We start from the raw sequence: 23,393 nt of genomic DNA, 5'->3' as shown, positions 1-23,393 counted from the left end.
TAAACTATGATTCATCTAGACAAGGGAACATACTTCAGTGTCAAAAAAACTAAGCCATGGAAAGACACAGAAGAACCTTAAATGCATGTTTCTGGGTAAGAGCCGCCAATCTGAATAGGCCGCCTCTGCGTGACTCCAACTCTATGACATTCTGGAAATGGTCAAACTATGGAGACGGAAAAAAGATCAGTGGTTACCAGGGGTTGGGAGGAGGGAGGGAGCAGGTGGAGCAGGGAGGACTTTTAGGGCAGTGGTGCTCCTCCGTGTGATGTTACCATGGGGGATACGCAGCATTGCACGTTTGTCCAAACCCACAGGAAGTACAACAGCAAGATGGAGGCCTAATGGAAGCTACGGGTTACTCTGGGGGACGATGAGTGTCCGTGTACGTTTGCTGATTTTAGCAAATGCAGGGCAGTAAGCCAATAAGTAAGTAACAGGAGAAATCGGGACTGGATGGAGTATTGGAACTCCACTCAATTTTCTGTAAACCTAAAACGGATTTTAAAAAATGAAGTCTATACATTTAAAATGTAATACTATAGAAACAGCATGAGGTTTTTTGAGTATAGACAGTGGTTGCCCTCATAGCGTCATTTACTGGTCAGCATTTTATTTTTCATGTTATCTCTTTATTTGAAACATTGTAAATCCCAGAAGGCCCTGTGGGTGCCAGAAGAAGAGCTGCTGAGCGGCGGTTCCCACGCGTGCTGCAGACGCTTTTCAGAGACAAGTCTTGGTCTTTGTGCTGGACGGAGGCAATGCTGCTGATGGGAGGCGGAGCCCACCTGCTCCTCAGCCTGGCCGCAGGGAGATGCAGGCAGCGGTGGAAGCCTCTGAGCGGGAAGCAGGGCCGGGATGTAAGGCAGAAGCTGCAGGGACGCCGGCTGGGCCTCGGTTGAGAGCAGGGGAACGAGGAGCGGGTCTCCCAGTCGGGCTTCTATCTAAGGACAGAGCTGCTGTGCACCGGCTCCCTGAACTGCTCCTGCTCCCGCTCCCTGCAGTACTCCCACTCCCTGCTGTGCACCCGCTCCCTGCTGTGTACCCACTCCCTGAAGTGCACCCACTCCGTGCTGTGCACCCGCTCCCTGAAGTGCACCCACTCCCTGCAGTACTCCCGCTCCCTGCAGTGCTCCTGCTCCCTGCAGAGCTCCCCCTCCCTGCAGAGCTCCTCCTACCTGCTGTGCACCTGCTCCTACAGTTCACCCACTCCCTGCAGTGCTCCCACTCCCTGCCGTGCTCCTGCTACCTGCTGTGCACCTGCTACCTGAAGTGCTCCCACTCCCTTCAATGCTCCTGCTCCCTGCAGTGCTCCTGCTCCCTGCAGTGCTCCCGCTCCTTGCAGTGCTCCCGCTCCCTGCAGTGCTCCCACTCCCTGCTGTGCTCCCGCTCCCTGCAGTGCGCCTACTCCCTGCAATGCTCCAGCTCCTGGAAGTGCTCCCGCTCCCTGCTGTGCACCTGCTCCCTGCAGGGCACCTGCTCCCTGAAGTGCTCCCGCTCCCTGCTGTGCTCCCGCTCCCTGCCGTGCACCCGCTACCTGCAGTGCTCCCGCTACCTGCAGTGCTCCCGCTCCCTGCTGTGCACCCGGAGCTGCCGAGGCTGGGCCCTGGATGGTGCAGGCGGGCCTTGGGTGTAGAGTGCAGCCTCGCCCCCATTTCCCGTGGACGTTTCCAGCCGCCCGAGTCTTCTGAGCCCACAGATAAGGTCAAGCGAAGGAGGACATATCACTTCAGCTTCCGACTTCTACTCTCTACTTAAAAGTAGTTCCTGAGGCCAGCAGCGCGTTAAGGGCCAGGGTGGGGCCCTTCATCCTTTCTCTTCGTGTGTCTGAGCCTCCCAGTGTCCAGCAGGCAGAAGTGGTGAGCTCCTCGCCACAGAGCAGCCTCTCATTCCCTCCATTCTCATCATGTTACTTCACTGGATAGGTCTTCTTTAAAAAGCATTCGTGGGCCGGGCACGGGGGCTCACGCTTGTAATCCCAGCACATTGGGAGGCCGAGATGGGTGGATCACCTGAGGTCAGGAGTTCGAGACCAGCCTGGCCCACATGGTGAAACCCAGACTCTAGTAAAAATACTAAAAAATTAGCTGGGCGTGATGGCAGGTGCCTGTAATCCCAGTTACTCGGGAGGCTGAGGCAGTAGAATCGCTGAAACCCAGGAGGTGGAGGTTGTAGTGAGCCGAGATGCCACTGCACTCCAGCCAGGGCGACAGAGTGAGACTCCGTCTCAAAAAAAAAAAAAAAAAAAGCAGTTCTGGAACTAGAACCATGTAAATGCACTTATTCATTCACATCATCATCTATGTGGGTGCAGGTGCAGCATGGGTGTTTTCTAATGTAACGGAAAAATGAAATCAGTGATGTTGTCTCCAGGCGCCTACATGTGTGCACATGTGTGCACACGTGAGAGTACACTGCTGCATGTATCGTGTGGGTATGTGCATGAGTGTGAGCATACATGCACACGTGAGCGTGTATATGTAAACCTGCACTGTGCACGTTGCGTTGTGACATGTGCGCATGTCTCTGTGTGTTCACATGTGTGCACGTGTGTCTCTGTGTGTTCACCTGTGTATGTGTTTAGGTCTGTTTCTGGACAGTAAAAACTGACTTTACAGCTGATTTGGGATGTGGTTAACCTCATTCAAATGAACACAGGAAACCGAAGCACTGTGCTTCCCGGCTCATTCCCTTCAGCTCCGGGTGACGTTCCTCAATCAAAAATATTAGACTTCTCTTTCTGAATAAGTGACAGAAATTTTCCCCAAGCAGCCAAACAGGGGCCTCTGGCATGGTGCTGTGGTGCCCTCTGGAGGGTTAGTGGAAAAGATGTCTTCCTCAGACAGAACTGGGAACAAACTGGAAAAGCTCTGCAGAGCCAAGGAGGTATGCAGCCCCAGATCCTGACGTTCCCCTTTCACAGCTCAGGAGACCGACCTGTGCAGGATCCACGACTCTGGCCCCACGTCGGGCCGGGCATCTCTTTCACGCAGCAGCTACGTGTCACATTTCCTGTTCTCTATTCTGGTCCTGGAGTGAGCAGCACAGGACGCATTCTGTATGCTCCACATCATTCTGGGGATCAGATCAGCACCACCGCATCGCCAGCCCCACCAAAGCCGTTCTCTATTCTGGTCCTGGAGTGAGCAGCACAGGACGCATTCTGTATGCTCCACATCATTCTGGGGATCAGATCAGCACCACCGCATCGCCAGCCCCACCAAAGCCGTTAACAGACGTGCAGTTTAGGGAATCTAACACATATCTTTTGATCCTTACAGCGATCTTATAAATAACTATGTCGAGTATGCCTATATACCTTTCCTGAAGGGAAACTGAAATTCGAGGCCATCATCACCATGTCCAGTGAGAACCAAGGCTCTTATAAAATTGATCATGTTCTGTGGTCATCACAGGAAGTGTTTTCACTCGGAATCTATCGTCAGACATGTCAGTACCTCTCAAGAGTTCTCATGAACACATTTTTACAATAACCACGTATTAATGTGCAGAATTCCACAACAGCTTGCAGCTGTTACCCTGGAAAATCCACTAATTGCATACGTATTTCAAGGTGCTGTCGACATAAAGGTGACACCCTGTAGGATGGGGGTCATAAACCTGCCAGGACAATGGTGAAGACTCGGGAGGGTAAGAAATGAGAAAGCACTGTGTGCCCTTAAGCAGCCGGGAAACCCGCATCCACCCAGGCTGCACCTCCACTCCCAGGCTCCGCGCTGCTTCCGGTCTGTTGTTCTGCTCAGGACTGTGATTGCAGCGGGGAAGCCTCTCACTCACCCAAGAGCCCCGTGTGCGGCCTAGGGTTGGTGGGAGACCCAAACCCATCCCAGCCCAACCTGAGGTCATCTGTTACAAAGGACAGTGGCAGGGGAGTCAAGGCCCCACAAATGTCCACTCAGTACTTTTCAGAACTTACATGCTTCTAATATGTGCCAGGTATGCTTTGAGAGACTCTTGGATGGACTTTCTTGTATTGTCAATATATAAGCTGTCTGAAATTTATTATTTGATTTGTCACATCAGTAACTTACAGAGAAGAATTTAAAGAGCAAAAAAGCCAACATGAGTAACTTTATTTATAAAGGTGTCACAGTTCTTAGCAAGTAAATCCATTCCTAGGAAAACCATGGCTTCTGGCTTCAAATTCACAATTTCTAAGGTCCCCCTTTTTTTACCTGGATGCTTGAGCAAAAGGATATTCGGTTTGGAGGCTAGAGAAGGAATCAATGATGCTGCCTGGATATTTCCAAGGCATTTGTATAATAAATGAAATGAACTTGGAAAGCATTTAAACACCAGCCACCCATCAGTGTGAACTAAGTAACAGGTGAAATCATAAGGATGGCACAATGTGTTTGTCGTTGTAACTTGTTTAAACTAACTTCACTGTTGTGAGGTTTCCACAGTTCTTCTCCGAGAGTCACTTGTCAGCTTGGGAGGAGGTGGAACCTCAGCTCTTCACAGTTCCTGATGATACATAAAGCACAAAACCGTTCGACTTTCTAAAACCTTTTCAACACAAGCTAAAGCCAAACTACAGACTAGTAACACATATTTCTGCCCTATATGTGTTACCAATTTTAACACATAAAATTAGAAATAGGTTTTTTAAAGCCCATATTGCAAAACAAAGAAGAATATGAACAGATTATTCACTAAAAAAATGCAAAACACCAACAATCATTTGAAAAGTGTTAAACCTCACAGGTAACCACAGAAGTACAAGTTAAAACAGTGAGATAAAACTTTCACCTATTACTCAGAAAAGTTTCTTTTTTTATGTTGCTACTTAGTGCAGACAAGGATTTCAGGAAATACGTACAACCAATATTGGCATATGCTTTCTGAAAATTGATTTAGCAACATTTACCAACTGTCACATAAAAGTTATATATGTTGACTAAATTTCACTTGTAAGAATTTACTCCAAGTCAATAGTGGAAATGTAGGCATGTGAGGTTGGAGATTTCTGTGTTGCTGATGTCAGTAAAACAATTAGAAAAACTCTGCATCTCTAATATCAGTAACTGGTTACGTAAATTCAACCTATACCCCTACAATGTGTTTACTATGCAGGCATTGAAAATAATGTTATACAGTGAAATAGCATCATGATAATAGGGACTACATTACTTTATAGAAGATAGACTTACAGAAAAAAGGGGCAGCAAATTGACATTTAACAATTTTCTCCTGTTCCAAATATATCCAATGTTATATAAGAAATAACCAAACATGGGTAAGGCAGAGGAAAGACCAGCACATGGAGGGCCAGGCTGTGAGTGAGTTTGGCTTAGGGATCCATAAACCCAGAGATGCAGACGCCCAGCTCAGATGGAGCATCACTCCCACATACAACAGAACCCAGAGATGCAGATGCCCCACTTACTCAGAGAATCAACCCCATATACAACAGGATCCAGAGATGCAGACACCCCACTCAGACAGAGAATCAACCCCACATAAAATAGAACCCAGAGACGCAGATGCACCACTCACTCAGATAGAGAATCAACCCCACATAAACTAGAACCCAGAGATGCAGATGCCCCATTCACTCAGATAATCAACCCTACATACAACAGGACCCAGAGATGCAGATGCTCCACTCACTCAGAGAATCAACTCCACATACAACAGGACCCAGAGATGCAAACACCCCACTCACTCAGATAGAGAATCAACCCCACATAAAATAGAACCCAGAGATGCAGATGCACCACTCACTCAGAGCAACAACCCCACATACAACAGAACCCAGAGATGCAGATGCCCCACTCACTCAGATAGAGAATCAACCCCACATACAACAGGACCCAGAGATGCAGATGCCCCACTCACTCAGATGGAGCATCAACCCCACACACAACAGGACCCAGAGATGCAGATGCCCCACTCACTCAGATGGAGCATCAACCCCACACACAACAGGACCCAGAGATGCAGATGCCCCACTCACTCAGATGGAGCATCAACCCCACACACAACAGGACCCAGAGATGCAGATGCCCCACTCACTCAGATGGAGCATCAACCCCACACACAACAGGACTCATGGAGGCAGTCACTCAGCTCACTCAGATGGAGTGTTAACCCCACGCACACAAAACCCAGAGATGCGGACGCCCAGCTCACTCAGATGGAGTATTAACCCCATGTACAACAGAACCCCGAGATGCAGATGCTCAGCTCCCTGAGATGGAGCATCAACCCTACACACAACAGGACCCATGGAGGCAGATGCCCAGCTCACTCAGATGGAGCATCAACCCCATGCACAACAGGGCCCATGGAGGCTGACATCCAGTTCACTCAGATGGAGCAGGAGCTGCTGAAGGCTGTTTTGGCCCAGGACTGGAGCAGAAGGCGGTAGCCCTGAGGCTTACAGAGCAGACCCTATGGCCACATGCTTGGACTTAGGCCTCTGCTTGGCTGCCTGAAGGCTGCAGGGAGCTCCTTCTCTGTCCTCAGGTTCCTTTCAGGGCCTGTGCCAGGGTCTGTGCCGGTCAGCACCTCCCCTGGCATAGGTCTTGTGCAATTTCTAATGACAGCATGATTCGGAGACTATAATAGCTACACCTTTCCCCAAAGCGAGGAAAGATCTAACTGTACAGGCCGCTGTGAAACTGGAACATCGGAGGAAGAGGAGCTAGAAAGCTTACCAGGCCAATGAGGATGCTTGCTGTCAACTGTTCCAGCCCCACTCGGAACAAGCTGCCACCAACGCACGGCACCCACAGCCTGCGTGGGCCTTGCCGCCCCATCCTGCCTTCCCTGTGCAGCAACCAGGGCTTGGAGACATCTTCGCACCATCCTGGGACTGGGCAGCGCCACCCCCTGGGTCCTCTTCTCTGCCCTGGCTTGCTCCCTTCCTGCCTCCGAGAACTCTGCATGTGGAGCCCAGCCCCGTCCTCCCCAGGACCGACTTGCTGGTGTAGTCGACCAGCAAGAGGGGCTTCAGTAAAGAGGGGAAGGCTGCACTGAAAACGTGTTCTGGTTAACGTGGTGAAAGAAGAAGGGTGCTCCACCAAAGTCCAGACAAGGAAGCCTGAAGTTCTTTTCCAAAGAAAAGATGCTTGGGCCTGACCGGTATACCTCTGACGGCAATTCTCGTCTGTCTTTAAGCATCCCACTCAACTTAGCGCCACTGAAGCTCCTTACCCTGAATTCCACCTCCAGCCCTTTTTTTTTTTTTTTTAACATTTATTATTTTGTAAAGGGCAAGAACATGTTAACATTTCCTTGCCACTTTACTTCTCACAGAAGCTAGCCATTCAGGTTGCATATTGCTTTCTGATTTGATATACATTATCTGTGCAAGTAGACTTTCTTCTACTGGCAATGACACAATTGCGTTTGTTTGTTAAAACTCAGCACCAGATGCTGCAGCAAAGGGACCTGCCAGCCAAAGGTGGAGCTAAGTTCCAGGTGCTCCTGTTTCCAGTTACGGTAAGGTGCAAAACAAATACTATTTTCTTAAAAAAAAACAAAAAAAAACATACTACATATTATTAAAGATGTATTTTATTGCATAGCAATCGATAAATGTAAGGTGTCACAGGTTTGGAATATGAAAAATAATTTTTATCACAAACCTCCTTTCCTGTACTTTATCAGTAGAGTAAAAACATTTGTTCTACTTAAACAGATGAAGCTCTCCAGTGAGTCATCCACATTTATGGAGCCTGAAACCAGTGTGCTCTGTGCAAGCCCCAGTGCTTTAAAGTGGGATTGCACCTGTGCTTTCGTAAATTACTCAACTGCTGATCATTTTCGCTTCTATGACTTTCCCTAAAATGAGGACAACATATCAAGACAATTGTTAACAATGCACTTTAAGGCACTGAATATAAACTTACTACACAGTTAAAAATAAGGTTGTTTTTACAAAACCAAAATATAACTGTTCCAAAACACACACACACACATACAGAATGAAAATCAAAGACCACACGTCATGGTTTCACACTGACATGTCATCAGCATCAAATTCATGCAAAGCTAGCAACACTGTTAACACTACTTTATCACAGGCAAACTGAGATTCAATCACACAGCCCCATATTAAGTCCAAATAACATATAGATGTTTTATTAGTCTGTTCTCACACTGCTATAAAGATACTACCTGAGACCTGGATTACTTTATAAACAAGAAGTTTAATTGACTCAGTTCCACATGGCTGGGGAGGCCTCGGGAAACTTACAATCATGGCAGAGGGAGAAACAAGCACCTTCTTCACAAGGCGGCAGGAGAGAGACAGTGACAGCAGGGGAAACTGCTGTCTTTAAAACCAGCAGATCTTGTGAGAACTCCCTCTCTATTATGATAACAGCATAGAGGAAACCACCCCCATGATCCAATCACCTCCCATCAGGTCCCTCCCTTGACACATGGGGATTACAATTTGAGATGCAGTTTGGGTGGGGACACAGAGCCAAACCGTATCAGACGGTGAAAATGTTATACTAAAAATGCACAGTCTCCACAAACTCCCTGGTTTCTTTTCTGTCAGCGAAGTCAAATATCTACACAACGGCCCTGGACAATGCTAGGGGGAGGACACATTACCTTAATCATCTTTCTGTCCCACTTCTCAGCCACAAAGGCCCGAGAGGGGCACGAACTTGGCTGGTGAGCTCTGCACCTCCACATTCTCTTCCCAGGCTTGTCTAATCAAAGATAACTGTTCCAATTACATTTTGAATCGGTAACTTTCAGAAATGCACAATTAGGCATGCTATCCAGATACAATGCACAATGAGTATTCCCTTATTGAACACCTATTTTTAAATATCTGGGTCTCTAACCACCTGTCATTCTTAAACTACAGGTCCACATTTGACAGGAACCAAGAGCCACTGGGCAGGAGCTATTTTATAAAGTGGATATTGCAAAGTAACAGTATGCCTGTCCTAACAGAACTGGGAGCATTGTGTTCCCAAGCACCTAAATCAACAGAACACCGGGACATTAGGAAAGACACGCTTCTCCATGGAGTGTTGACTTCAGGGCTTCCATTCTGTTTTCAGTAAAGCAGCCCATAACTTTGCTAGAGAGGGCCTAGCCTCTTGTGAATTGGTTCATCAAACTGAGATACAACGTATTTTCCAAGAGCTTCCTTCCAAGGTCTCTCTGCCCCAGCACGGCTGACATTTCATGTCAAGTCATTGTCTGTGCTGTGGCTGACCCAGGCACAGAGGATTTTATGCATCACCGCTGGGCTCCACAGGAGAAGCCAGGAGCACCACCCGCTCCAGTGACAACCAGGTGTCTCCAAACTTTGCCCCATGTCCTGGAAGGTGAAAACACCCTCTACTGCGAACTGTGGCATGCACTAGAAAACACAGCACGAGGAGGAGGGCATGGTGCCCATGTACAGGTGGCACTGTTTATTATTGAGTTTCATATTTTATATTGTGTATTTTATATTTATTATAATTAGTACTAGTTACATATATGACATGGACTTCTTCAAATCAAATTCCCAGTTATGAAGCTCTGCAGAGACCGTTCCCACAGCCTGACTATAAAGATCAGGCGCCTGAAGACGCATGTCCTGATGGATATATTCAGTGCTGGCTGAAAAGCCAACTTCAGTGTGTGCCCTACCGCTGTGGATATTTAAATAAAACAATGGTTTTTCAAACCATGAGTCAGCTGGAAGGATGCCCACGCCACGCGCACTGCAGCACTGGGAGCTGCACTGGGTGGACGGGAAGGACACAAACTCCAAGCAGCTGCTGCCCCTCAGTCTTCTTTCCTTCTCCTTTTCTTTTCCTTTCTTCTCTCTTGTGCATTCTTCAGGTCAGTCATCACATTCAAAGTCTTCCATACCCACATAACCTAAACACAATTGTTTGAGACATGTTTAGATTTGAAAAACATACACATGAAGAAAGACAACTGAAAGTGTCATCTACGTACCACAATGATCATGGCATTCACCAGCAGTGGGGCTGAAAATACTATAGAAATGAACATCCCCCTGGAGTCGAAATACTGGTATTTCGAAAATAATCTGTTTAAAAAACAAAAACAAAAAATTACTAGGCAATACAACCAAAAAGTTCTAGTGACACTGTCTATTTAGATAAGACTTTGAAGAGAGCTGATGTGGACTGAGGTGGGAGCAACACCCTCACTGGGCCCACCCTTGAGAGCAGCTGTAATCTCCACTGTACTGTCCCAAATGCAATGAATGCTCATTATGAAGAAAACACACTGGGTCACAGGACAGGGAGACACCACCCAGCAGCACAGGGAAGACCCCGAGGCCTCCCCCAGCAGAGAGACGTCACCCTGCAGGCCCTCTGGGTCATCAGCAGCACATCTGACCTTAGCTGGAAGACACTGATGACTTGAAATCCTTAAAACCTACAGAGTAACAACGTCAATAATCCCCGTAAATGACAAAGGGACAGCAGCTGGGTCTGCTCCACAGCTGCACTGGGAAGGAGTGGTGCCAGGCCCTTCCATCCCTTTGGTTCTCATAGCAGGTCCTCTTGCTGTCAGCGCCAGTGCCTCTTTAGCAGAAAAGACTGAGGAAGGCGGAAGATCTCCACCTGCACAAAGGTACAGCGCCAGGGAGGGCAGCGGATCTGCACGTGGGTGTTGATGATTCTCTCAGCAGCCAGCACAGGAAATGCCATCAACAAAGCTAGTAATGGTGGGCAGTGGGTCAACACCTCATGAGCATGGGGCTCCCGCCTTGCTGGCGCTTACACTCTATACCACGGGAGGCCCAGAAGAGGCAGCCAGTCCAAGCATGTGGCGAGTGCTGCTATAGAGAAATGTGAAGCCTGTCGGGGGTGAGGGGGCCTCGTGGAGTCGTAGGCACAGCCATGAACGGCTGGGACAGAGCTGGCAGGAGGCCGCAGGGCATCACTGCAGGACTCCGCGTTTACTCTGGGGGAGCTGGGGACACTCTGGAACATTCTGAGGGGCAGTGCTTGGCTCTGAGGCCCACGCTTCCCCAGGATGCCCAAGAGGCTGGGCAGTCGGGGGATGGCTTAGGGACTGCTGCATGTCAGCAGCAGGTCGGCGAGGGTGGGGTGAAGGGCATGGAACACACTGGGCTCGTGGCTGATCTTAAAGGTGGAGGGACGGAGCTTCCTGAACAATGCCCTGTTACGTCTCTGGTCTAAGAAGCTGGAGGGAGAAGCCGCCCCTATGAAGAGTGGGGAGCAGAGCAGTCGAACCGAAGTGTGAATTTTGAGATGTTTGTTAGAAGTCCTGGTGCCCAGTCCAACAGGTGGGACAGGCAAGAAACCCAGCGCTTTTGAAACCAGATCTCGGAGAAGCATGAAGACAGGAGGCTGCGGCCAGAGGGAAGGGAGGGGCCAGAAAGGTGCTGCACCCTGGATCTGGGTGTTGGAGGGCTTCAGGGAGGATGACACTGTGCCAGCCTCTGGACAAGGTCAGGGTCACCAGGGACTGAACACCACTCCTGGGACTGAACCATGTGAAGGCCCTGCATCCGGGAGGAGAGGCAGGGTCCCCAGTGAGCCACTTATGGCTAAGGAGAGGGCAGGGAGGAGGGAGGACAGAGACAGTGCTGCAGGGACGCTGTCGTGGAGGGAAAGGCTGAGCAGGGAGGAGCAAGGCAGGAGGAGGCCGAGTCAGGGGAGGGTTAGGGAAACCAGGCGGGGTCTAAGCAAAGGATTTCAGGGAGTGCTCAACAACCCCTTTCGGTGAGGGCCCAAGATCAGTGTTCAGGGCTTATGGGCCACGAGGCCAGTCTCAGCTCCTTCCTGCTCAGAGTCTGGCAGTTTTACTTTTTTTCTGTTTTATATTTTAAAACATAAAAGCCATTTTTGGCTCACAGGCCACTCAAAAACAGTCAGTGGGTCTCATTTGACAGAGGCTGTGTGGTTCAACCTGGGCAGGTGCTGGGTTCCGAGTCCCCTGGGATGAAGCCAGGGGTAGAGGAGGGGGCAGAGGACGCAGGGCCAGGGCTGCCAGCGGTGCCCCCCGACATCAGGATGCAGGGCCGGGGGTGAGGCAGGCAGGTGCCCCAGACCACCCAGAATCCCCCTACTCAGGTGCAGACTCCCCATGGAGCAGCCACCCTGCAGTCCAAGGGGGAGGGCATGGCTGAGGCCAGCGCGGACCACGTTCTCTAAAATGCTGCTGTTTCTATTCTGCAGCTCAAATTCCCACGGCCACTTCTCTGGCTCTGCCATCAGAGGCCTCAGCCAGCACTGTCCCACAGTGCCACGCTCAGAAAGGGCCACTGTGGCGCTGGTAAAGCATTTACGGAGTCACCCTGGAGCCCACCAACCCTGGACGCACGGGCACGGGCTGTGCACAGCTGCCACGTTAGGCTTCACTGTCTCCTCCGCGAGTCCCACCGGCTGTGGGGCCGTTCCCAGGGACACCCCTGCAGGGACCTGGTCACAGGCCCAGGCGTGGGCTCACCTCCAATTCATCGCAGCCGCCTCATTGATGTATTCAGCACAGTAGACTAAGATGACTGAAAAAAGGTACAAGTCATGTTAGAATTTAGATGGCCCGTTATTACTCGTTATAAAGTTATACATTCTTTACAGCAGAATACTGAATAGAAATGTCACTTTAATTTTAAACATAACGTCAGGTAAACATCCTAACATTGTCAAGTCGTAGGACTCACCCATTTAGCAGAAAGAAAATCAAGGCCAACAGTGCTCCAGTTCTCCAATGCTCTATGGTCTCACTCAGAGCCCGTGCTCAGGTCAGCACCTGCAGAGCCGCCCGAGGCCCCAGGCTTCACCCAGGCATGGCTGGACCTCACACATTTCCCCAGGGACAGCGGCCACAGTTCAGCCCCACAGGACATGGCAGCAGGAGCTGAGAGCCACGAGACCCAGAGCTGACAACCAAGGGTTTTTCACGCTCACACTTCCCGGGCTGACCTTGGGACACTGCCACTGAGATGACCATAGGAGGGGAGCGAACAGCTTTGGGGTGCTGGAGGCAAAGGCACGGGAGGGAGGGCGGCAGCTGGTGGGGGCAGGGCAAGGCCTCCATGCTCCCAGGAGCACACAGACTTTAGGGACTGGCCCAGGGTCTTCAGCTAATTCGTGGGTAATGCTGGTACTCAAACCCATGAGACAGTGACCCATGGTACCATAAAATCAAATAAAATATAATTCAGCAAATTAAGAAAAATGTGATGCTTTAACTTTCAAGGTAAATCAAACTAAAAATCCTTTCATTCTTCTTGATACACATCAGAAAGCAGATTAAACTACGGGCTACGGTGAGCAGTCCCTCCACTTCCTCCCTTCAGGAATGGACTCAATAAAGCAGAGGAAAAGAATGCACAGGGAAAGAACCAGAGGGGAGGGGAGGGGAGGGAGGAGGAGGAGGGGGAGGATGCGGGGAGGAAGGGGGGGAAGGAGAGGAAGGAGGGGAAGGAGGAGGGCCAGGAGAAGCAGGACAGCCAGGCAGCTGAGAAGGGTAGGCTAACACAGGAGGTGGTGGGCATGGTGGCAGGGAGGAGGGTGTGGAGGGCTGACCTTACAGAGGGAGGGTGGGGAGGGCGGTAGGCACAGGAGGAAGGTGGGCAGGGAGGGTGTCACCAGGTGCTCCTCCTCAGCTATTCCTGAAATGCACGCTGGAGCAGAGTCTGAATCTTGAATCTTGATGGTGCTGGTTATAAGCTGTGTAGCTGAGGGAGTCAGAGAACCTCTGCATGTTTCATTTATAAAAATGGGCAAATAAAATCCAACTCTTAGGCTGGTTTGAGAAATGAATCACAGGAAATGTAATGGCAGGCACCACAGTGTCTAGTATTACCCCGGTGTGAAAGCAGTCATCCTTCCCCTTATCCTAGAAAACATCAAACCCTTTGTGCAGTTCTCCAGCTGACAAAGCTATTCAGATCCAGGAGCTCAGCTGGTGAAGCCATCACCTTTCTTTGAGGTGCCTGCCTCAGGGCCTCTGCATGGGGCACTTGCTCCTGCCCTCTGCCAGCATCTCACTGCCTGGCTCCTGCCTATGCACCTTTTGCCCCTGGGTTCCCAGGGGACTGTGTGATTTAAATCAGGCCGCTCCTCCTGGTTCACTGTGTTTTTGGCTTTTCCATTGCAACACCTGGCACTGTTGATAACATAGGTCTGTGATGAATCACTGGTGCTGGTGTCCCCCAGGAAGCTGTGGGAGGCAAAGGAGCCCTGTCTGCCTGGTCCACTCCAGCACTGCTCAGGGCACCCTCAATACAGAGCTTGCTCTGAGTGCCTCACTTGCATAGGCCCCCACTGTGATGCAAACCCTCATCACTTCTGCAGTCTTTCTAAGATCATCTCTTCTTCAGATTTCCCGCTTTGCACACAGCCAGCTAACTAAACTTATCTGAAATTAGTTATTTTTAACTACCAAGCAAAATCTTCGGTGTCTCCCCAATGTTCAGAGTCAAGAGTAGCCTGAGCCAGGCCTCCAGGCCCTCCTCGCCTCTTCTACCCACACGTGTTCGTAACGCTCAGCATCAGAAGTGCTTAGGTCCTCCAGGGCTTGCAGTTTCTCTGCCTCTGATCCACACCTTCCATCCATCTCAGTCTCTGCATGTCGGGCTCCTGCCCTCCCAGGGCCGTCACCTGCTCCCTCTCTTTTCTTATTAACATTTTACTCACTCTTCACACCCTGTGCCATGATTTCAGCTTTTCTGAATAATCTTTCTCAGTCATCCTGTGCAACTCCCTAACTTCTCTAAGTTCTGTAGCCCTTATCCTTGAAACCAAGTTGGGCAATGCCTTATTTTATGCACAGAACTTTTCTTTCCCAGTTTGCAATCTTCCTCCCATTCAAAGCAGTGCATGAGCACAGCTGCCACCGAGGACGCATCTTGTATAAATGACAGCACTTCCGGAAACCCAACTCTCCTGTGTGCAGCTGGTGCTCAGCACCTCCCTGGTAGGCAACAGGAACTCAACAGATTCCTTTCAACTCTAACATCCAAAAAGTAGTTTTCTTTATAGCTTCCAAGAGTGAAAAACGGGAGTGCCCTGGAAGCAGGCACATGACAGAGGGTTGGGAGGTCTTGTAAAACTATGTATATATTTCGAAGACACAGACAGAACATACACAGTTTCATTTCACACAGTGATCTGAGTTGTGGAGTTTGTGTTGTTTTACTCACCTAGACACAGAAAGTGCCCGATCTGTAGTCTGTAGCTTCGGGAGGACAAGCAGGTGAGGAGCACGCAGAGCGCGTGGAAGGCGGCCAGCCCCATGAGCCAGGGCTCAGTCCAGTCCGTCTGCTGTAGGAACACACCAGCAGACACTCACTGTCCTGCCACACAAGGCCGGGTTCACGGCCCACCCACAGCCTTCTCCCAGGGCAGGAGGCAGGGGCCTCTCACTCCTGAGTCCTCCTGGGCTACTCACCAAGTATCCAGAGAGCATTGCCAGGCCTCAGAGAAACATGGGGACAGGAAAGGGAGAAGGAACCAGGAGGATGGAAACAGGATTCTCCCCTCAGTGCAACTATAATTCATGGAATTCAAAGTTCAAGCACACAGAACTGAAGGCATCTCTGATGTGCTCCTTTCGTTTGTGGAACAGAATCATGTTTTTAAGCTGGGTATAATTAAAGGAATTACCATCCTTTACGATGATAATTGGTTATGATAATTGGTGACGACAAGGAAATTAAGTCGATTGCTCAAAGAGATGCACTTGGCTCAGCCCCAAAGGTAAAACATGAATCATCATTTCAGGCTCCTCAGTCAGCACTGAAGACCTCAGGGAATCTTGAGCCATCGCCACGTGCAAGACTTGATTTTCTCCAACCTCTCTGCAATACACTGAACTCTCCAGACAGTGCCGCACTCCGCCGCCTCCTGGACTCCCCGGGACCCTGCCGTACCTGGGGATAGTGTCTGGCTCAGGGACCTGAAGTAGCCAGGCTCAGATCCACTGCTGCCCAGTCCCCACCTGATGCTCAGATGCCAATCCCAGCAGTCCTCAACCCTCCCCATCCCCTCCTTGAGCGCCCTCCTGCATGAGACGAGCCCTGCCCTCCAAGCTGCAGCCCCGCACAGCCCTCCAGAACTCCTGTAAGTGTCACTGCTCTCTGCTGGGGACCGCAGCGGCTTCTCCAGAGCCGCGCCATGACTTAAGGACACAAGCGCATCTACTCCCATCAATGCACCCACCAGAAAACCAGAGGCACGGAGGTGAGGGGAGCACGGCTTTCTGCCCAGACCCCACTGAGTGCCCATGTCACCCCTTGGCGGCCACGTGGGGCGTGGGCTCCCCTGGGATCTGTCAGACGAACCCGGCACGACGCACGCCCCGCCCACACGGGGGCAGGGTTCCTCCGTGCCACCCCACACGATCAGGCTCCACCACGCACGCCCCGCCACACTGCCAGGATCCGCCCACATGGCCCAAGCCCCGCCCGCAAGACGCTGGACCGGCCGGCGTGCACCTCCCACACGAACAAAGCCCTGCCCCTCGCGCTCCGCCCACACAACTCAGCCACGCCCGCACGGTGCAGGACGCCCGCCCAGCCCAGGCCCGGGCCACAGAGCCCCGGAGCCAGCTCACTGCGCACGCTCCTCCACAAGGCCCCGCCCCGCCCGGCCCGGCCCCGCCCCTCCCCGCCCAACGGCCCAGGACCCCGCCTAGCGCTCGCGCCCCCGACGCCCGGCCCCGGCCCCCTCCCACAGGGCCCAGGACCCCGCCCACAGCGCGCGCCCCCGACGCCGGCCCCAAGCCACTCCCACAGGTCCCAGGACACTGCCCAGCGCGCGCGCTCCGCCACAAGACCCCGCCCGCGGCCGGGGCCTTCTTGGCCACAGGCCAGGTGCTCTGTGGGGCCTACCCTACGCCTCTCCGTTGTCCTCCCCCGAACTGGTGGTTACGCGGGCCGCGAGTTACCGTGAGCACGGCTGGGATGCTGACTGGGAAAGAGCTGACAGAGAAGGCGGACGGCATGGTGTTGGGAAGCCCACCCTCACAGCAAGCGCCGAACCCGGCCTGACCAGAATCCACAGAGGAGGGCGCCAAATCCTCTCTCGTGAGATCTGGCCTTCTCACGAAACTTGCGCTTGCTTCCTCTCGCGGTAATTTCGTGGCATTGGTAGGTCCAGATATCGCGATATTTCCTGGTGTTCGCTGTAATACGGAAAACTTAATACGCTGCTGTGGTACTTGTGCTCGCTCCGCCGGGAGGCCGAGGGCGTCTTTAGTTCGTTAACAGAGGAGCAGGCGGAGGCGGGTGGAATTTAGGAAGTTTGTTTCAAAGGATCAGGGCGCTGTACCGCCACGCCAGCCCTGTCCCACCTGGGACTCCCTAGAAGGGTCAGAGCCTCAATGAGGACGGTGTCCGCCCCGAGACCCTGCAGGAGCCGGGGACATTGCCCACTCCTCGGACCCTGCAGGACTTGGGAAGGTGTCTGCTCTCGCGACCCTAAGGGCAGTGCACTCTTGGTCTGGGTCAGCTTAGGGTTATCTGTCTTCACTTTGGAGATTTACCAGATGTTCTTACGCTTCACTTCGTTGTTCAACGACAGATACAAAAATATAAAGTTAATTTTCTTCCAGCAAATTTTTTTCCCTTTAACATCTATACCCCAACTTTGAGATTTTCAAATTAAACATTCTATTATTTTAACATCATGAGTTATTAAGTGTATATACTTTAATTGCATATGTTAGCTCTTGAACTAGTTTAATGTTTCTAAAAATAGTTCTAGTGGTGGACTTTTTTTTTTTTAAATAGCTTTAACCCCTCCCAGATCTTTCTTAAAATCTTTCCACAGTGTGGTCATTTCTGCTTATGCTACTTAACATGCATTCTCTCATTTCAGTGTAGAAGGTCATGGTTTCTTCTTATGGGAAAACATTTCTTTCATTGATATTTTCCTCTATTCTTCCTGTATTCAACTCCAGGAACATCCCGTTAGGTAGATAGTGCATCTTCCTCTCTTTTGTGTTTCTCAACCTTCCTCTCAAAACATCACGACTGTTGTTGCTGAGTTTGGGAAATCTCGGGCTTGGCTTTCCTGCTTTTTTTTTTTTTTTTTCTTAAGACGGTGTCTCGCTCTGTTGCCCAGGCTGGAGCGCAATGGCCCGACCTCGGCTCCCTGCAACCTCCGCCTCCTGGGTTCAAGCTGTTCTCCTGCCTCAGCCTCCCGAGTAGCTGGGATTACAGGCGTTCGCCACCTCACCTGGCTAATTTTTTTTGTATTTTTAGTAGAGACGGGGTTTCACCATGTTGGCCAGGCTAGTTTTGAACTCCTGACCTCAAGTGATTTACCCGCCTGGGCCTCCCAAAGTGCTGGGATTACAGGCATGAGCCACCGCACCCAGCTGGTGTGATGGTTTTCATCTGTGTCCATTCTCACTCCCCTGTGCTTGTTCAGCTATTTTCAACAGGACCTTTCAGTTACAGGGAGTAGATCTGTCCTCTTCAGTTCGGCCTGTTACTGTGTATCTCCCTGATGATATTTCGTTACTATGTGAAACATCACTCTTATTAATTTCCATGGGTTAGTTTCATCGTCAGTCCTGTCCGGTGCCTGCCTTTCTTTTGTGGTGTCTGTTTTCTTGTAATTTCTGTAATTTGGGGTCAAACTCTTCTTGCTATTAATATTAGCCACAGACTATCTATGGTCACTGGCATTTTTTTCTCTTCATCTTCCCCTCAGCCGCCCCTCCCAGATCTTTCACATATTGTGCGCCCTGGCACCCACGTTTCCAAAATTGTTAAAACTCTGCCCCTCAGCAGCTTCACTCTCAGTCCCAGGACATTCATCTTCCACATTTCTCCTGCCCTGCCGTTCTGAACAACGCTAGGCTGCCGGACATTTAGACGTGAAGCTTGTGAAATGTCGCCAGTCTGAGATGTGCTTTAATTTCAAACATACACCATCTTTCAAAGACTTTGTACCAAAATGTAAAATATATTATCAACAATTGTATTATTTTGCTTATATGTTGAAATTATATTTTGGACATACTGGACCAAATAAAATATATCAATAAAATTAATCTCTTTCTCTTTGCTATTTTAATGTGGCCGCTAGAACATGGCCTGCTCTCTCTGTTGGTATGTGAATGCTGAAGTGGACTCTATTCCATTTACCTGGAATTTTGTGCTTCCAGAAAGGACTGGATGAAGCCCCTCCCCTCCCTTCCCCTTCCCTAGCCACCCATCCCTTCTCTTCCCTTCCTTTTTTTTTTTTTTTTTTGCTCTTGTTGCCTAGGCTGGAGTGCAGTGGCAGGGTCTCGGCTCACCGCAACCTCTGCCTCCTGGGTTGAAGCGATTCTCCCTGCCTCAGCCTTCCGAGTAGCTGGGATCACCGGTGTGTGCCACCATGCCAGGCTAATTTTGTATTTTTAGTGGACACGGGGTTTCACCATGTTGGCCAGGCTGGGCTCGAACTCCTGACATCAGGTGATCCGCCTGCCTTGGCCTCCCAAAGTGCTGGGATTACAGGCGTGAGCCACCACGCCTGGCCCAATTTTGTTTATTTCTAAAATAGCTATTTAATCCACATACAATTGGTTTTCAAGAGCTTTATTAATGGGTAAAATAAGTTTGTGAGCTGTAATGTATTCTACAAATTAAAGCCAGTACTTGATAGCTTTCTTGTTCTTTGCATTGCTCAGGTCCCAGCAGGCAGCTGATTGTTTAGATGGAGAGACCACAGGGGAGAGTTACCCGTTGCTGTGGGAGCAATGAGGAGTTATGGAGGAAAGGAGAGGAACCAAGACCAGGTCTATGCCCTGTGACCCAGAGGCAGCCTTGGGAGGGGCGTCTGTCTAGGAAGAGCCACAGCCAGGCTGACGTGGGCAGGACCCCCTGGACCTGGCCTCCATAGCCCCATGCCAGCCTGGGTGCCAGGTGCAGACCCCTGGCCTGGTGACAGCTCAGACAGTGCCAGAAAGCCCAGGAGGGTCGGACCCTAGGGGACGGCAGGGTGCATCTCAGGAAAGGTTTAAACACTGTAGCACACCCAAAGAATGGTGTGAGCCCAGAGGTTTCATTCCTGAAGACATCACGGCCAATAACTGAGATCCCTGAGAGCTGGACTCTGGGCGCCCTCAGTTTCGATGTCTTGGATGCGAATCAGGCCACAGAAGTGCCCTTATCTCCACCACTGTGTTCTCCATTTATCCCCATTGAACTTGCCAAGCTCAGCAACAGCCTGCAGGACACCAACCTCACGGGCTGGGTCTAGGACCCCGGGCGGCTTCTGTGCAGGTTCCTGGTTCCTCCCTTTGTGCCTCTGGGCTGCACCAGTTTGACCCTGATGTGAAATCTGATTCCTCTGTCAGTTTGCACAATGCGGTTTACAATAAAGCGTTTGACAGCAATGCTTAATTTACCATTTCCAAAGCTCTCATTCCTTTCTGAGCATTTTCAGGTGGTATCATTTCCTCTGAGACTAAAGAATTGCGATAAGCATCCCATGCAGTTCAGATCCATTGGGGATGAATTGGCTTCATCTGAAAAATGCTCTTGTTTTGTCTTCATTTTAAAGGATATTTTTTCTGTGAATTGTTGAATACTGCTTTTTTTCTTTTCTTTGACCACATGAGAGATATTCCACAGCTTTCTGTCTGCCATAGTTTCTTGTAGAAAAGCAGTGATGTTTCTAATCCTCATTTTCCCATAGATAACATGTCATTTTTCTGTTTTCAGAATATTCTGTTTATCTTGGTTTCAGCAGTTTGACCACGATGTGCCTAGAATTAGTTTTCTTTGTATTCACGTTGCTTGTGTTTGATAAATTTCTTGATTCTGTGAATTTATATTGTTAATTTTTAGCATTATTTCTTCATTTTTTCTCTCTCATTCTTTTTCTTCTCTTTATTAGATGAGGACTGAACATTAGACTTCCCATGATTGCAGAACTGTCCTTCGCTGCAGCTGTAAAATCGCGGCAAGGCAGGATTCATCCTGGTGGTGGGTGCAGGCCCTGATTCCCGTCTCTGAGCAGGGATACAGCAGGAAGCTCCACCTCTGAGCACAGCAAGGGGATTGTTCTGATTCTGAGTGTGTCTGTTCGCTAGAGCGGTGGCCACACTTCCCCGGTTCTGCAATTGTGGATAATTTAGCATGACTTGTTGGGCATTGCAAATGTCATGTCGTGGAGAGTCTGGGCTGTTATTTTTTCCAGCTCTGTGTGTGTGTGTGTTTGTGTGTGTGTGTGTGTGTGTGTGTGATGAGACCATTAAGTTGGTTTGACAGACTGCAAACTATGCCTGTTGAACAGCAGCTGAATTCTTAATTTGGTTCTTTTATCCTTCTTGTGTTTTGTGGAGTTTGCCTCACACATTCAGCGTTCAGATGTCAACTGGAATTCTGGATGGAAGTTATACACAGAATTTGGGGTTCTCCATCTCTGATTCTCTCCTTCCTTCTCAATTTTTAGCAGGCATATTCCCAATTTCTTCAGGAGGGAAAGACCAAGGGTTTCCTGTTGGTGTTTTGGCAACTCCGCATTGCATGACGTCAGACTCACCCTAAGCTAAAAACCATAAAAACCCTCTTTCCCTTTGTTTCTTCCATACATTATACTCCCCTCCCATAATCCATGCTTTTCATCTCCACTCACATTTTATATTTGCTCATTGTCTAGATATTCCCTGCAGGAGAGTGACATTAGACGGGCTCACTTGGCCACCATGGGAAGCAGAAATCCAGAGATGGACACATTCCCTAAATGCTTCTATGCTGCCCTGTAGGAGAGGTGTTATTCTACTCACGTTGCCGTGAGGAAACTGAGGCTCAGAAGTAGCATCCTTTGTCTGAAAGGACATAGCTCGTGAGTGCTGGAAGCATAGTTTGGTGTCTGACTTGGCCAATTCCAAAGCTTGTGTGATTTGCACCAGCACTCAGATGCATTCTTCCCTCTCCCTCCCTACCCAAGAAAAATGCTATCCCTCCCTTTTCCTCTAATTAGAAAATTCTTTTGTATAGTAGGAGATTATTAGGAAATAATCATTTCTCTCCAAAAGTAACACACTGAGGAGGCAGTATCTGAGGGTTTTGCCCAAATATGGCCTTTCAACCTCTGAATTCATGCCTACAGAAATTCCAAGATGTTTGTCATAACATTTTTATTCTAACCCTCCTTAATGAGTGATACGGTTTGGCTGTGTCCCCACCCAAATCTCATCTTGAATTGTAGCTCCCATAATCCCCATGTGTCATGGGAGGGACCCCATGGGTGGTAGTTTATTCATGGGGGCAGTTACCCTCATGCTGTTTTCCTGATAGTGAGTGAGTTCTCATGAGAGCTGATGGTTTTATAAGGGGCTTTTCCCCCTTTTGCTGGGCACTTCTCCTTGCTGCCGCCACATGAAGAAGGATGTGTTTGCTTCCCCTTCTGCCATGATTGTAAGTTTCCTGTGGCCTCCCCATCCCTGAGGAACTGTGAGTCAATTAAAGCTCTTTTCTTTATAAATTACCCAGTCTTGAGCAGTTCTTTATAGCAGCATGAGAATGGACTAATACAATGGGTTAGAAACATCAAGGACTCCAAAGCAACTTTTCTGATCACTGAAAATGGCTCACACTAGGGACACGAAGGCAAGGTTTGCAGCTTCCTGCCCATGTCTGTTCTATGCCTGACTGGCTGTGCCCAACTTATACAGGCTGGACTCATCTTTCCTTCTGTCTCTATGGCAACCCTCTCAGAGAGCCAGCAGGGGCAAATCTCTGCTCTCCTATAACCTCGGGGCCTCTGGCTACCTTCAAGGCAGCCACTTTTATTTTCTCTAACAATTCAGGGCAGGTAGGGAAGACTTGTGGGTGTCCCAGGCACTGGACAGTGATTACTGGGGTTTACCATCCTACTTGTTTGTAATGCACTCTAGCTCACTCAAGTGTAATTTTAAATGCAGTTGTTAAATGGCAATGAAATTTCCAGTTCCACTTAAAGCAATCATAGCTCATTCTTACTGAATTAATAGACCCAGGCTACCCTGCTGGGTATGGTTTACCTTGTGTTCGCTTAGGGGTACCTGCTAGTCTCCTGGCATCACAGAGAGACAAAAGTCCCCAGGATGGATGGTACAAGTATGAAACGCCTGCTTGAGATGAGAAGCCAAAATCAGGGGATTATTCCTGAGGCTTTAATATGCAGATTGGTCTTTGGAGTTCATTGATTGTTAGGGCAGTTTCTCTGACATAAAAATTAGTCTTCAGAAATTTGCACACTCATAGAGAATGAAGCTGGCAGGATTTAGCCTGCCCAGTGTACATTTCTCATTGGTGCAAATTCACATCTTGACATATGTTGATAAGTTTAGGCTGATGTGTCTTGTAATGATGTTGGTATTCAGGGAAGTTTATGCCAATCTTCACGTGAAGTGGTCCTTCCTTAGGAATTGCTGTGGTTCTCTGACTTTCTGCACTACTGTATGACTTC

At 49.6% G+C, this 23,393-nt stretch overlaps 1 protein-coding gene and 1 long non-coding RNA gene across 5 annotated transcripts; one reads left to right on the top strand and one right to left on the bottom strand.

Moving 5' to 3' along the window:
* Window positions 1–7,527: 7,527 nt before the first annotated feature.
* Window positions 7,528–17,224, bottom strand: TMEM18 (transmembrane protein 18). 4 transcript variants are annotated; one of them, XM_055378679.2, is made up of 6 exons: window positions 16,888–17,015; window positions 15,391–15,871; window positions 15,143–15,263; window positions 12,442–12,496; window positions 9,949–10,042; window positions 7,528–9,867 (listed from the first exon to the last, which is right to left on the bottom strand). In XM_055378679.2, exons 2-6 carry the CDS (start codon window positions 15,406–15,408, stop codon window positions 9,772–9,774), a joined length of 384 nt encoding a protein of 127 aa, XP_055234654.1. In that variant the 5' UTR covers window positions 15,409–15,871; window positions 16,888–17,015; the 3' UTR covers window positions 7,528–9,771. The 4 variants fall into 4 exon arrangements, with proteins under 4 accessions (XP_055234654.1, XP_063552165.1, XP_030864226.1 ...); XM_063696095.1 differs by lacking the exon at window positions 16,888–17,015 and adding an exon at window positions 16,161–16,508; XM_031008366.3 differs by lacking the exon at window positions 15,391–15,871 and having other exon boundaries at window positions 16,888–17,224.
* On the top strand, window positions 16,750–22,515 carry LOC129531762 (uncharacterized). Its single transcript, XR_008677148.2, has 3 exons — window positions 16,750–17,089; window positions 19,624–19,731; window positions 20,835–22,515. It is a non-coding gene; the product is annotated as an uncharacterized lncRNA (long non-coding RNA).
* Window positions 22,516–23,393: the final 878 nt, after the last annotated feature.

The sequence above is a fragment of the Gorilla gorilla genome, chromosome 12, assembly GCF_029281585.2.
Source record: "Gorilla gorilla gorilla isolate KB3781 chromosome 12, NHGRI_mGorGor1-v2.1_pri, whole genome shotgun sequence".
Classification (NCBI taxonomy): domain Eukaryota; kingdom Metazoa; phylum Chordata; class Mammalia; order Primates; family Hominidae; genus Gorilla; species Gorilla gorilla.
The sequence above is the reverse complement of the archived record's forward strand: the minus strand, read 5'-3'. Positions and strand labels throughout refer to the sequence as shown.